Consider the following 15,693-nt stretch of genomic DNA (forward strand, 5'->3'; position numbering starts at 1 on the left):
GGTCCTCACCTAGGCCAGCCTGCGGCCCCGCGGACCTCAAACCCCAGGGTGGCGCCCCGAGAGCGGCGAAGCGGCGCAGGCGGAGGTAGGTGACGCTGAGGCGCACGATAGACGCCTTGTCCAGCTGGCTGGAGATGGCTCCGGGCAGCGGGAGTAGCTTGGCCAGCTCGAAGAACTCCAGGTTCTCCTTTCCGCGCCGCGAGCGCGCCGCGTTACGGGACTTCTCCTTGCGCTGCGCCTGCAGGCTGGGCGGGCGGCGCGGAGGGGGCGTCAGCGGGACCCGGGGACTCAGGGGTCTGGGGTTGAGGGACGAGCCTCGCCTCTTGGGGCCTCGGGAACAGGACGGGATGTTGAAAGTGGATTCAACACTCCCGAGGTGGGGCAGAGCCTGAGTGTGACTTCTACACCCGGCCGTGGAGCAGAACCTGGGGTGTAAATTCTGGGGGAAGGAGGAGGAAGAGGAGAGAGATAAGAATGTTGGGTAGGAATTCCGAAGAAGGGGGCTAGGAACAGAAGGCCAGGTGTGTGGGGTGGGTGTTACAGAACAACAGCTGAGCAACTCCAGGTAAGAAATTCTGGCCCGAGGGGGCGGGGCAGAAGGCGAGTGTGAATCCTCCCGGGACACCGCCTTGGGGGCGGGACCACAGCCCGAGGGGCGGAGCTTTGCTCACCAGGGTCCGGGCGGGGTCTTGACCACGAACCCTGGCAGAAAGTCCCAAGGGACGCTGCCGCCGCGACCTCCCCCGCACCTGACCTCGCCTCCACCGCCACTGCTGGGGTAGGGGGCCGCCATCTCCGCGGAGACCCGCTCAGGCGGGCTCAGAGCAGCCTGCGGAACTCGAGAGCCGCGTCTCCTGCAGCGGGAAGGAGCGGGAGGCAGCGCTCAGCGCCCGAGGGGGCAGGTGGGGCACCTGCTAGGGAAACCGAGGTCCGCGTGGGGCGCAGGGTCCCAGCAAGGAGCTGCGGCTAGATGCTGCCTCAGTTTCCCCTCCCTGGGGTCCCCGCTACACAGTCCGCAGCTCTCACCGCGCCGGGCTCTGGGAGAAGCTCAGGACGAGGACGTGCCCCGCCGCCGCCTCCCCCGCGCCGCCCGCTAGAGCGCCCGCCTCACGCCCGCGCCGGGCCGGCTCCCGCATACCAATAGGCGCACGCGGCGCGCATACGGATCCGACCGGCCCGCGCGCTGCGTGCCAAGCATGCCCAAGCCGGGAGGGGGGCGGGCGCCTCGCCCGGGCCCGGGCGCGCCCGGCTGCAGCCCCCAGAGCCCTCTGCCCCGGGGAATCCGCCCCCAGAAGCCCATCCCAGGAGTCCGGTTCCTTGCATCTGCCGTGCGCCTATTTCCCGGGCTGGGCTAAGGAGGTAGCGGGGACAGAGGGCAGGGACCCCACCCTATGCTCTGCCCAAGGACCACCCCCAGCCCCTCGGGGTGATGCCACGTGTCTGGGCAGCCAAATCTCCGCAACCACAACTTCCTCCCTGAAGGCCCGGACGTGCGAGCCTCAACCCCAGATGCAGTGGCCAGAGCCTCAGCCAGAGGACGCCCCCAGGATGGACCAGACACTCGGGGCCCAAGTGTCCTAGTATCCAGATCCCCCAGAACAAGGAACGTGTTGAATTCGGTCTTCATTCCTCCAGGACTAGGCATTCAGGATCCACCCCCGCTCCCCATATCTACACCGCCCCCAAGCCTCCCCAACCAAGTGTCCCGATGCCCTAGACCTTGGCGTCCAGATCCCCCAGCCCCCTATTTCTCCAGGACCCAACATCTGTGCGCCCCCTCCCTCAGCCTCGGGGTACAGGCGTTCCGATGCCCTAGCTCCCAGCACACTGGAGTTCCGGTCCCCTTTTCTTCCAGGACCCAGGAGTTCCCTGTCCTCTCATGCCAGCCCCCAGGCGTTCCCTACCCGCAGTACCCACAGCCTCGTTACCTGGTCACGGGTCAGGCTCCGGGCACGGCGTGGGGCCGGCCGGGCGGCGCAGCAGAGGAGCGGCCCCATAGACCCCGGGGCGGGCCGGGCTCGGCGAGTCGCGCGGGCTGTGGCGCTAGGCTCTCAGCGCCCACCGAGGCCTCGCAGACTTCGAGATGCGGGGACAGCGCTGGCGGGCGGGGGCGGGGCCTGCTGGAGCCCCGCCCACAGACTCTCCGCCCTTGGGTCCAGCCCAGCTCCAGCCACTCTGGCCTTTTCCGTGGTAGGGGTTTCCAAGCAAGGGAGTCCCGGGCTGCTCTGGTGTCCGAGTCCCCTCACCCCACCAGAACGAGAACGTCGAAGTCAGCTTTCCCACCCCGAGAGAAGAACACCAGAGTCCGGGCACCATCCACTGGGAGGGACTATCATCCCATCTTCCCCAAGAGAACCCGGCACCCCGGCAGCCCCTCGGGATAAGGCGGGCACCTTGCACCTGAGTCTCTTTTAGGGGTGGAGACCCAGACGTCGGTGCCCCCTCCAAGGGCACAAATCCAGGTGTTAGAGACTCTTTTCCAGGAGAGAATTTAAGGGTGTCAGCAAGAACCCCTGGACAAGAAGGTGACCTTGCACCCAAGCTCTGCCCCCCTCCTTATAAGAGCAGGATTTGACAACTGGGCCTCCCAGGGACTGGGACACAGGCATCCGAGGAACTTCCGAGACCAGGATCCTGGGGTCTTATACCCACCACTGCTCCCACGGCAACCCCGACATCAGAGCTTCCCATTAGACCATAAATGGGAACTAAGGAGTTATAGCGCCTCCCACAGAGAACTGGGGACCCAGGTGACTGAGCCAGGCCTTTCCCACTCTGGTAGGAGATACTACACCTCTCTCTCCCAAGCCCCTTCAGCAGCCTGGCATGCGGGTTTCCAGGCGATTAAGTGCTCCTAGGAGACACCAATGCAACTAATGAAGGTGGGACAGGAGTCCTAGGAGAGGCAGGTGGGTGGAGGCTGGCAGAGAGCAAGGGTTCCTCTGTCTGGTTGGACAGAGGAACCAAGGCACACACCTCTGAACCCTCATGTGCACTGGCTGATGGGAACACTCTTCAAATGGCTCTGGATAACCACACTGAACAACTTGGGAACTAATCTTTTACGTTCTGCTAATTTTTTTCCCCACAGCAAGCTTCTGAGCTGGGCTCCATTACTAAGCCCATTTTACTAGGAAAACTGAGGCATAGAGAGACTAGATAGCCTGTTGGTGATGGTCTGTCAGCCAATAATATTTTCCTGTTTTTTCCCAGAGAGACTTGCTAGGGTGTCAGGGTAAGGGATTCAAGCTCAGAACACTGGCTCTTAACTCCTGATGCTACTTCCTGGCTGTGTGACCTGGGCAGGTGCCACGCCAGGCCTTGAGAAGTGCACTCATACTATACAATTTATTCATGATCACACACACACACACACACACACACACACACACACAGATCTTGCTGAGGTTAAGAGCCTAATTTCTGGGGTTCAGACTGCAGTTCTACCCCTTACTGCTGTGTGACTTTGGACAAGTAACTTCACCACTCTGGGCCTTCTCCCTTGTAACGTGGGGATAATTTCATTTTAGTACCCACCTCCAAGCATCACTGTGAGCATTAAATAAGTTCAGCCAGCAGTTCTCGAAGTGTGACCTGGGCACTAGTTCCTGAGACTATCTCAGGGGGTTCGCGAGGTCAAATTTTCATACCGAGACATTTTCTGCCTTTGTCACTTCATTCTCCCATGAGTGCCAGGTGGGGTTTTCCAGAAGCTGCATGGCATGTGATATCACAGCAGACTGCATGCAGAAGCAGCCAGGAGGATCCAACTGTCTTCTGTTATGCTGGACTTTGAGGAGGTTTGCAAAAGTATAAAATAATGACAGTATTCTCACTAAATTTTTTCATAAAATATGTTATTTATGTTAGCCTGTGATGTGTTTATTATTGCTATTTAAAAATGAATTTTGAATCATCTTCAAGAATTTCCAGTTTTATTTTTATAAATTTATTTATTTATTTATTTTTGGCTGCGTTGGGTCTTCGTTGCTGCGCGTGGGTCTTCTCTAGTTGCGGCGAGCGGAGGGGCCACTCTTCGTTGCAGTGCACGTACTTCTCATTGCAGTGGCTTCTCTTGTTGCAGAGCGCGGGGTCTAGACGCGGGCCTCAGTAGTTGTGGCACGCGGGCTCAGTAGTTGTGGCTTATGGGCTCTAGAGCGCAGGCTCGGTAGTTGTGGCGCACGGGCTTAGTTGCTCTGCAACATGTGGGACCTTCCTGGACCAGGGCTTGAACCAGTGTGTCCTGCATTGACAGGCGGATTCTTAACCACTGCGCCACCAGGGAAGTCCCAAGAACTTCCATTTTTAATTTCTGATATGGCTTATGAAACAGAAATAAAAGCTTTTTGGTTTTCCCTAAGAATGTAAAGAGACCAAAAAAGCTGAGAATCGCTGAGTTAAGCTATTTGAAGCTGAGAATAGAGCCAGGCATTAAATATGCTAGATGTGATATGTACATCCAAAGACACATCGCCCTCATATAACCAGACGCAAATCATGTTACCTCTACACCACTCAGGGAGTCACTGAAAAACACACACCATTTGGGGTCTCAGCTTCCCATCAGTGAAATGGGTGGGCTGCTCTGTGACGTCTGTGCCCTTCTGCAGCTCTGGTAATACAGTTGGGAAAAAATAGGACAGCTTCTGGGTCAGGGTGTGCATCAGGTCGGGCCCCAGGAGGAGACACCTGGGGCCCTCCAGCTGGGAACCGAGGGGCATTTCAAAAAAGACTCTTGACAAAGGTTTGGGGAAAATCTAGGAGGGCTGGTGTTACCATCTGGGGCCTGAAGGGGTAGGGAGGGGGCTGTTAAGGGACACTGGGACTGTGGCAGTCGAGACCTTCATGGTCTCATATCCGACACCTCCTACCCTAGCCTGGGTTCTCAGCTGCTCAGCTGCATTCAGCTCTCCTTGGCCTTCCTCAGCTTTGGAGATGTTTCCTATCAAACCTCGGAGACCCCACCACTCCCAAAGCCGCCTGGGTGGAAGAGATGGGGGAGGATGGTATATGGCCTTGAGAGGTGGTGAGCTCCCTGTAACCAGGGGTAATCAAGGAGAGGTACAAGGATTTTAGTAGGCAGTAAGAACATGGATGGGGCTTCCCTGGTGGCGCAGTGGTTGGGAGTCCATCTGCCATGCAGGGGACATTGGTTCATGCCCTGCTCCGGGAACATCCCACATGCCGCGGAGCGGCTGGGCCCGTGAGCCATGGCCGCTGGGCCTGCGCGTCTGGAGCCCGACGGGAGAGGCCACAACGGTGAGAGGCCCGCGTACCACACACACACACAAAAAGAACATGGATGTGCGTGTGTGTGTGTGTGTGTGTGTGTGTGTGTGTGTGTTTTGAGGGTTCCAATGACTTCTCCTTAAACAGTCTCATTTTTCCTTATTAAGAGAGTATACTTTTAGGGACTGCCCTGGTGGCGCAGTGGTTAAGAATCCGCGTGTCAATGCAGGGGACACGGGTTCGAGCCTTGGTCCGGGAAGATCCCACGTGCCGCGGAGCAACTAAGCCCGTGCGCCACAACTACTGAGCCCGCATGCCACAACTACTGAAGCCCACGCACGCCTAGAGCCCATGCTCTGCAACAAGAGAAGCCACTGCAATGAGAAGCCCGTGCACCGCAATGAAGAGTAGCCCCTGCTCGCCGCAACTAGAGAAAGACCGTGTGCAGCAACGAAGATCCAACTCAACCATAAATAAATAAATTTATTTTAAAAAACTATACTCTTTTTAAAAATTAATTAATTAATTTTATTTTTGGCTGCGTTAAGTCTTTGTTGCTGCGCGTGGGCTTTCTCTCTAATTGTGTTGAGCGGGAGCTACTCTTTGTTGTGTTGCACGGGCTTCTCACTGCGGTGGCTTCCTTATTGCAGAGCACGGGCTCTAGGCACGTGAACTTCAGTGGTTGTGGCACGTGGGCTCAGTAGTTGTGGCTCGTGGGGTCTAGAGTGCAGGCTCAGTACTTGTGGCACATGGGCTTAGTTGCCCCGCGGCATGTGAGATCTTCCCGGACCAGGGATCGAACCCATGTCCCCTGAATTGGCAGCCGGATTCTTAACCACCGGATCACCAGGGAAGTCCCAGAATTCTCTTTAACTAAAATTTTAAACCATGTATTCATCTGACAAGAATGTATAAGTAAACATAATGCAATTCCTCAATCCTAAAAAAGGTATGAATACCTACTATGTGCCAGGGGCTGGGGAGACATCAGTGAACAAAACAGACAAGGTCCTTATGTGTGTATATGGGGGGCAAACAAGTAAATTAAAAAGATGATTTCTGCTCATACTGAGTGCTGTGAAGGAAATAAATCAGGGTGAGGCGAGAGAGTGACTGGAGGGTAGTTATGGTGACAGGAAGCCTTCTCAAGGGTGGTGACATTTGCTGGGAAGCCTGAGATGAGATGAATCTATAGGAAAAGTGATCCAGGCAGGAGGAATGGCAAGTGCAAAGGCCCTGAGGTGGAATGGAGGAACTAGGGAGAAAAAATAAAAAAGCCTGCGTGTATCTGGGTCAGCTGCAGTGGGCAGGGACTTTCGGGGAGGGGTTTGGTTTTCACTGGGACTGGAGGTTGTTAGGTTGGGGAGGGGCCTGATCTAATTCCATTTATTTATTTATTTATTTATTTATTATTTTGGCTGCTCTCTGTGCAGATCGTAGTTCCCCAACCAGGGATCGAACCCACACCCACTGCATTGGAAGTGTGGAGTCTTAACCGCTGGACCGCCAGGGAAGTCCTGATTCCTGTTTTTTTTTTTTTTAAGTGTGATGAAGACATTTATTTTACCTCTAAGAAACTCATGTTACAAACTGATTTCGATACTATTCATTTAAATAGGGTACAACTTTAATGTAATAAAAATATGGCTGAATATATGAAAAAGACTGATTCCTATTTTTTTTTAATTTTTATTTTATCATTTTCATTTTATTTATTTATTTATTTTTGGCTGCGTTGGGTCTTCGTTGCTGCACGCGGGCTTTGTCTAGTTGTGGCGAGCGGGAGCTACTTTTCGTTGCGGTGCACGGGCTTCTCATTGCAGTGGCTTCTCTTGCTGCGGAGCATGGGCTTCAGTAGTTGTAGCGCGTGGGTTCAGTAGTTGAGGCTCACGGGCTCTAGAGCGCAGGCTCAGTAGCTGTGGCGCAAGGGCTTTGTTGTTCCGCGGCATGTGGGATCTTCCCGGACCAGGGATCGAACACGTGTCCCCTGCATTGGCAGGTGGATTCTTATCCCCTGCGCCACCAGGGAAGCCCCCCTGATTCCTATTTTTGAAGACAATTTGGGCTGATGGGTGGAGAAGGAAGTGTAAGGGGTGAGAGCAGAAGCCGGGAACCCAGCTGAGGGGGTGACTGGAAGAGTCCAGGTGGGAGGTTATGGTGGCCCCCAGGGAGGCAGTGGGGGTTGGGAAAGATGGTCGGATACTGGAGATATTTCAAAGGCAGGGCTGCCGGGATTGGCTGGCGACCAGATGTGGGGATGACAGAAAGAGAGGAGGAGTCAAGGGGATGTGGTAGTTTTGGCTCCAGTGCCTGGAGGATGGAGCTGCCCTTGAATAGATGAAGCAGGAAGGGCTGGGGAAACAGGTGTTGGGTCTGAGCTCCCAAGGGGGGTTATAGCGAATGAAATCCCTCAAAGCTGAGTCTCATTGTTCTTGAGACCTCCTGGCACAGACCTGTGACTCCCTGAATCTCCAGCATCCTCCAGGCTTTCACTTTCCGGAAAGTCCTACCACACATCTGATCTTCATCCTTCCTGCTTTCACTCCTGCACTTTGCAAGCCTATAGTGAGAGTTCCTGGAGCCAGACCTTGTTGGAGGCCAGGATTCTGAGAGTCAGGTTGTCAAGGAGCTGTCTCTCCTGACCACCAGGGGTGCTAATGGTGTACGGCACCCCAGGAGTGTATTCCTTGAGCAGAGAAGCTCGTGCTCAGGTCTGAGAGTAAAACTGTTTTCGCTTAAAGCACATTAAATGGACGATGAAGAGTCATTTGAGAACTGGGCAGCCCAATGTGGTCCCAGAATTGTTCTGTTTTTGGTTTTGATCTAGCCAGCAAACATTTATTGAGCACCTACTGTGTGTCAGAAGCTCCAGGGATCCAGCAGGGAAGAAACAGGCAGAGATTCTTGTCACTGGAGCTCGCATCCAGGTGGGGGTGTGGGACAACAGATAAAACAAGAAAATATCTGCATCAGATGGAGCTAAGTGCTAGAGAAAAACAAAGCAGGGGAGTGTGCGTGCATCTGTGTACGCGCGCGATCTTAGGTAGGCTAGTCAAGTACTGACAATTACCGGGGAGAATAAAGGAAGTGGGATATGAAAGAAAACACCACCCATCAACTCGATAAATAGCCCCACAGCCAAGTGTCGCCCAACCTGACACTTGGGTGTTGTCCCGGGCGCCTCCTATCTTCCAGCCCCACCTTGTCCTCTTCAGGCCACCCAAGGTGTCAGGGAAGAACTCTAACCTCACAGCAGACATCAAGGCCTACCTGTCACCTGTCCATAGGTGCCAAAAGAGGACAGCAAGCCTCAGGGAACAGAGAGAGATGCTCGTTACAGCACAGCCCACAGCGGGAGCGTCGGCATTGTTGGGCTGGTCCCCTGCCCCCAAGGGACACCAGGCAAGACCATGGACCCAGGTGGAGGCTACAGCACTAAATAAGTAGCAAGCAGCAAACTAGCCAGTGTGCTCCCCTAGGGAGGGGGCAGTGCCTGGTGGTCACTCTGTTGTCACCTTTACTCATTTGCTTAGGGGACCAGCTACAGAGACAGAGGTCTCAGGGTCTGGGCCAGTGGGCCAGTGGTCCTGCCTACCCAGGAAGGACCTGTGGGGATGCCCGGGGAGCTCAGCTGACTGCTCTCCCAGCCCAAGGGCTGCTCCTACCAGAGAGAAAGGGACTCTCTCCACTACTGACACTGCAGAGTCCCCTGGAGAAGGGACAAGAGGCCGAGCAGCAGCTGGGGAGGCAGCAGGGTGAAGGTGGGGCAATGATGAGATACCTCTGCAATTATTATTAATTAATTAATTAATTTTTGGCTGCACTGCTCAGTGTGCGCGATCTTAGTTCCCTGACCAGGGATCGAACCGGCGCCTCCTGCAGTGGAAGCGCGGAGCTGTAACCACTGGACCGCCAGGGAAGCCCCTTCAATTATTAAATGTGCCTCATCCTCATCGTCTCTGACTTCCCAACCGCCCACTTGGGCGTCTCCGACTTTATTCCAGCCCCGAGCTGCCCTTCAAGGTCGTAAGCACAATACCGATGACAACAATAAGAATAATAGCATCATTCGGGCTTCCCTGGTGGCGCAGTGGTTGAAAGTCCGCCTGCCGATGCAGGGGACACGGGTCCGTGCCCCGGTCCGGGAGGATCCCACATGCCGCGGAGCGGCTGGGCCCGTGAGCCATGGCCGCTGAGCCTGCGCGTCCGGAGCCTGTGCTCCGCAACGGGAGAGGCCACAGCAGTGAGAGGCCCGCGTACCGCAAAAAAAAAAAAAAAAGAATAATAGTATCATGGGGAAGAGTTGTAGGGGGTTGAGTAGTGCCCCCACCCCGCCCCAAGCGATATGTCCATGTCCTAACCCTGGAACTTGTGAACGTCACCTTACTTGGCAAAAGGGTCTTTTCAGATGTAATTAAGGATCTTGATATGAGATCATCCTGGATTATCTGGATGGACCCTAACTCCAGCGACAAATGTCCTTATAAGAGACAGAAGAGGAGGGAATCCCGTGGCAGTCCAGTGGTTGGGACTCCCTTACTTTCACTGCCTAAGGGCCCGGGTTCAATCCCTGGTTGGGGAACTAAGATCCCACAAGCTACCATGCGGCCAAAATAAATAAATACATAAATAAAAAAGAAGAGGAGACGCCCAGAAAAAATACAAATACACAGGGAGAAAGAAGAGGAGGCCATGCGAAAACGGTGGCAGAGATTGGAGGGAGGCCAAGGAGCCCCCAAAGGCTGGAGGAGGCGAGGAACAGCTCTCCTCTAGAGACTTCGGAGAAGGACAGCCCTGATGACACATTGATCTGGGGCTTCTGGCTGGTAGAGCTGTGAGGGGAGGCATTTCTGTTGTTATGACCAGTCTGCGGTCATTTGTTACAGTAGCCACAGGAAGAGCCATGGGCTTTGGGGTGCAAATCCTGGCTCCCACTTACTAGCTTGTGATGTTGGACAAATCACTTGGCTCTTTTGTGCCTTGGTTTCCTCATCTGGAAAGTGGGGATAAGAAAACAGGGCCTGATACCTTGTAAATGTCCAAAAATTGTTAGCTTTTTTTTTTTAAGATACTTTTTTCTTCTTTAATCAATTTTTAAAAATTGAAGTATGGTTGATTTACTGTTAGCTTTTATTTTTTAAAATCAATTAATTATTTTTACAGTAGGTCTTTATTGGTCACCCATTTTATTATTTATTCATTTTAAAATTTATGTATGTATGTATGTATTTATTATTGGTTGCGTTGGGTCTTCGTTGCTGTGCGCAGGCATTCTGTAGTTGCGCCGAGCGGGGGCTACTCTTCATTGCGGTGCACGTGCTTCTCACTGCGGTGGCTTCTCTTAGTTGCGGGGCATGGGCTCTAGGCGTGCAGCCTTCAGTAGTTGTGGCTGGCGGGCTCTAGAGCGCAGGCTCAGTAGTTGTGGCACACAGGCTCAGTTGCTCCGCGGCATGTGGGATCTTCCTGGACCAGGGCTCGAACCCGTGTCTCCTGCATTGGCAGGCGGATTCTTAACCACTGCGCCACCAGGGAAGCCCGTAGAGCAGTCTGTACATGTCAATCCCAAACTCCCTGTTAGCTTTTTTTTTTTTTTTTTTTTAGCTTCTATTAATATGATTTGTCTTGCTAACATTTGTGACAACTGCATGCTCTTTAATCCCCACCTAGGAGGCAGAGTTCCGGTGACCAGTATCTCTCAGATCACCGCTTTCTTCTTCCTCCTCCTCAGCTCCTGCAAATCCGACGCAGTCTCTCCCATGCTCAAACTACCCCATGGCTCCCCAGCGCCCCCAGGACAAACTTTGAGCTTATTACCTCGCCCTGAATAAATGGATGGAGGGCTGGTTGGATGAGTGGCTCACCCCCTGCTTCTCAGCCTGCTCCTGGGACACTTCCAACCCCGTTCTCACCCTAGCTTAAAACGTCACCGACCCGGCTTCCAACACTTCCCAGGCCCGACCACGGCTGGGCAGGGCGGCGCTCTGCTGACCCCTGGTGGCCGCATGGAGTAACACGCCGCGTTCTCCACTTCCGGGCAGTCGGCCTGGAGCTGGTGAGAGCCTAGCAGCCCAGTAGGTGTTCGGTGCTGGCTGCAACTCGGGGAACAGACGGTGATTAGATACACTTTGTGTCAGCCCTGGAGTCGTCCCATCTCCTCTCTCTCACAGCCACGTGCAATGTTGAGCAGATTCTGTCGCCCTGACCTTTAAGATATCCGGACTCCCACCTCCTCTCTCCACGTCCACTGTCCTGGCTTTGGTCTCATCCACCACCGCTTTCCTCCCCACTCCAGGCTGTCTTATCGATTTCTCCTTTTGCTTGGGCCTTCACAGCACTGTTACTGAATCTGTTTTTTACCTAAAATTTTGATCATGGATTTTGGGGAGCTGGCTTTGATTTTTTAAAACATGAATTGAAATATATTTTATCTTGATCACTGAGTTTGTGCCCCTTTAAGTTTTGTATCCGAGGCAAGTCATCCTGGTCTCTGCCTGCTGCAATGATGTCACATCCCCAGAGAGGTCTTCGTGACCACCCCAAATAACAGACCCGCTCCCCCTTAATACCTTATCTACACCCGACATTATGCATACATTCATTTCTTTGCCTGTTTACTGTGTCTGTTCCACTAGGGGGTCAACTCCCAGCTGTGTCCCAGGGGGCCTGGCACAGAGTAAACACTCAAGAAATACGGGTTAAAGGGGCGAATACAATCTGAACGAGTAACAGAAAAGCACTGTTGCAGAAGAGAACATTTTTTTTTTCTTTGAAAGCAAAGGAGCTCATCTTGGTCTGGGGGGAGGGGGTGACTTTCCCAAGGAAGAGTCCATGGACCTGAAATCTAAAGGCTAGGGAGGGAGTTAGCAAGGAGGGGTGGGCAGAGTTCCAGGAGGGAACAGCATGTGCAAAAGGCCTGAGGTGGACGGGCCCTTGAGGACTCAGAGGGCTGGACCGAAGGGTGTAAGGTAAGACTCCCTGGGGGGCTGGCGGGGGCTTCACAGGACCTGCTGAAGAGTTTGCCTCTGAGGGCACTGGGGACCCCCAGGAGGTGTTAAGGGAGGGGTGGCAGGGCCAGATCTGTTTTGAAAAGCTTGCTCTGCTGCCACAGGGAGATGGAAGGGAGGGGGTGAGACTGGAGGCTGGGAGACCTGGAAGGAGGCCAAGGAGGAAGCTGGTGAGATTCAATCAGGACGGTGGCAGGAAATGAGGAGGAAAATGGTGGGATCTGAGAGCTACGTGGAAGGTAAAATGCAACTTGGAGGTGGGCCGGGTTGATGGGAGAGAGTAACACCCTGAGGAGGTCTCCAGGGTCTCTGGCTTTGGGGAAGCATGGGGGATGAACAGGTTTGGAGAAAGGGGTCGGGAGTGTGGCTGTGGGTATGTCACGGTCAGCAAGTGGAGTGTCACAGGCAGGTGGGTAGGAATGTGGCCCTCAGAGCAGAGGTCTGTGCTGGAGTCACATGGGAGAGGTCGGCTTATAGATTCAAGTCAAGGGCCAGGTTGAGACCGACCATTGCGTTCTACAGACCGAGGACCTTGGTGGGCGCCTTGCTCAAGGCACCTCGGTGGGCATTCTGAGAGGACATACGGGGGAGCCACAGGCCCTGCCCCCCCAAAGCTCTCCACTTGGGTGGATGGGGCTGAGAGGTATAAGTATACGAGTACACGTGACTTGAGACAAAGGTTTATGTCAGTACACATATTGAGTGCCAGCTGTATACTGTATAAATTGTTTTGAAAAAGAACAAATGCTGAAGCATTTATGGGAGTCACACGAATCCCCATAGTAGGCAAATGGTTGTTGGGTGAGTCAGTGTGTAAAAGGGTCTGGGAAGAATTTCTAGAGGAAGACTGGCTTGGAAGGACAGGCGAGGATCTGATGGGCAGAGCTGAGGTTTGGGGGTGTGTGGATTGGAGGAATTCCAGGCAGAGGGAACAGCACAAGCAAAGACTTGGAAGCCGGAAGGAGCCAAGTGCATTCAGAGGATATGATTTTGACAGATGCTGGGAGTCTGACTGGAGGAGTGGGAGAGAAGGGCAGGCTGGGTCGAGGGAGGGGCCCCTGGCTGGCCCGCGGTAGACCTGTGAGTGACTGCTGGCTCCTGTCGACGGGCGGCGACTGCCTGGAGGGGCGTGTGGGGCCCGAGCTCTGGCGAGGGAGGGTTGTGATCAATGACTGCGCCTGCCACGGGCACGGGAGAGGAGAGGCATCTCGTTCGGTGACTAGTCCCCACTGCTGCTGCAGGTCTTCCTTCTGGAGTAACTTGGGGGTACGAAGACTGAGGACGGGGAGGTCACTGAAGGTGTGGGAGTGTCCGTCAGAGTCCAGGTGAGCCAGAATTAGGACCTGGGCCAGAACGGAGGCGGTGGGGACAGAGAGGTCATGGCTGCAGGTGGCATCTGGGAGGTGACCTAGAGAGCCTAGAAGGAGGGGTGAGGAGGGAACAGGGATAGAGCGGACCGAGTCTGAGTGGCTGAGGTGTCTTTGAGGGGCAACCTCCATCCCTGGAGCTGCTGTCCTGAGAAGCTGACTCTCCTGGGTCACCCAGGGGTAAACCCTGACATCTGACCCCAGAGCCACTGGCGTGGCCTCCGCTCAGACAACAGGGAGTGACAGGGATGGACAGGAGCTGCTGTTCGGTGTCTCCTGGGCCTGCTGGGTCCCTGTGGCCACAGGGGTCTCTGGGTGGTGCTTCGCATGATGACCTAAACTGCAGGGGTGACGGTAGACATGGGGGGGGGGCAGGTCGCTCTGCTAGAGGAGAGGAGAGGAGGCCAGTGCTGGCCCTGTGCAGGCGGGAGCTCCCGGCAGCAGTCCCTGGAACGGAGGCGTAAGGTGCCAGCAGCTCCTCACGGGGCCCGGCTCTGCTGGGGAATGCCTGCTCCCAGGGGCCCGGCTCTGGTGGGGAATGCCTGCTCCCTGGGGCGCTGGGGGACCCTCTCCCTCCATGGCCAGAGGCCCACCGTGCTCCTCCTGAGGGTCTGAGGACGGAGCCAGCGTCCCCGCGGGGCCTGAGGGGGCGGGAGCCTGGCCTGCTGGCCTGCCCGGGGTGGGTGTGCTCAGGGCCCGGGGAGGAGGGGCCACCTTCATCTCTCTCAGGTTTGGTTTTTTACAAGATTGATTTATTAACTATGATACATGTCACATAAGGCCTTTTCAGTTTTTTACACCATTCCCATTGAGACAAGTACAATACTCTGTAGCAAATACATGATTTTAAAAAACAAAACCAAACAAAAACACCTCAGTCAGAGATGCCTCAGCCTTAGTTGATGGCTGACCATGCACTAATCAGGTTGGAGCCTCAAAAAACCCACGTGTTTAAAAAAAAAAGTTTGGAAATTAAGCAAACATTCCTAATACCAACTAGAGGATGTCCTGGTTAAAGCCCCTAAAACACAAAGAAATAATTGTTATACTTTCTTTACATACACTTCTTCACTTTTGCTGCGAAACAGAATTTTGGGCACACAGCCAGACTACTAACACATTTCAATACCATTAATTTTTTTTTTTTTTTCCTCAGGAAACTCAAAATATTTGTTAATTCAACATATATAAAGATCATTTAACATGTGAAAATACAAGTACCAGAAAAATAAGCTGGCAGCAGCACTATTCCGAATTTTCAAACAAGTTTTATTCCCAACAATTCAGACTTTTTAAAAATTTCTTTAAATGTACACAGGGAACATGATTCTTTTTTATGCAAACAATAACTTACGCCCTGTCTCGACTACATTGAAGTGTAACATCACTGCTGTTGGAGCTTGCCGAGGGGGGCTGCTGGGCAGGAGCTGCAGGCAGTCGCCTCTGACCCTCGAGGAGTCTGCAGGCAGGCGGCCGGCTGAGATGGCTCTCAGAGGAGGTGGTGAGAAGAATCCTTCCCTTCTAAGACAGCGGCGGCGGGCCCAGGCCGGGACCTTAGACGAGAGTGGCCCTTCCCCTCATGCCAGGCCTTCTCTGGTGCGATCACCAGCAGTCACGGACGTGACTTGGGCTTTCGGCATACACGACTCAGTCGTCCTTTCACCTAAGCACGAACGAGCGGCTTGAACCTGCCCAGCAACTGGAGTGAGGGCAACTCTTCCGTCCATTGTCTGCGGAAACCAGCAGTGCCAGGGAACGAGCACCGCGACTGTCCCCAGCAAGCTGGGCCCGTTCCCAGGCCCCGCGGCACACCATGCCCATCGCACACGAGGAAGGTGGTGTGAAGGAACTTGGTCCACAGCAACCCACCCAAATCCCTGGAGCTTCCTTCTCTTGGAAAAGCAGAGCCCTCAGTGGCAGAGCCAACACTTCCTCCAGCAAACATCCCCCCGCAGTCTTAGGAGGGGACTGGGGAGGGCACAGATGGAGATGACCTTAGATTACAAATGCAGCTGACTGGTTTCCGAGTTTCAGGGCTGAGGCCGGAACACCCGTGGCCTAGGGGATGGCGTCTCTCTAGGTTCCCACAAGGA

The 15,693-nt window shown here is 54.3% G+C and overlaps 1 protein-coding gene across 1 annotated transcript in view; it reads right to left on the reverse strand.

The window, feature by feature from the left end:
* The window catches only part of NPAS1 (neuronal PAS domain protein 1), an 18,067-nt gene extending 17,274 nt beyond the window's left edge, over positions 1–793 (reverse strand). The window contains exons 1-2 of the mRNA XM_024768245.1: positions 672–793; positions 10–245 (exon numbers count right to left, since the gene is read on the reverse strand). Of these exons, the coding sequence (XP_024624013.1) occupies positions 10–245; positions 672–793 (358 nt within the window). The remainder of the gene's footprint in view (positions 1–9; positions 246–671) is intronic.
* Positions 794–15,693: the final 14,900 nt, after the last annotated feature.

The sequence above is a fragment of the Neophocaena asiaeorientalis genome, unplaced genomic scaffold (assembly GCF_003031525.2).
Source record: "Neophocaena asiaeorientalis asiaeorientalis breed wild unplaced genomic scaffold, Neophocaena_asiaeorientalis_V1.1 scaffold629, whole genome shotgun sequence".
Taxonomy (NCBI): Eukaryota; Metazoa; Chordata; class Mammalia; order Artiodactyla; family Phocoenidae; genus Neophocaena; species Neophocaena asiaeorientalis.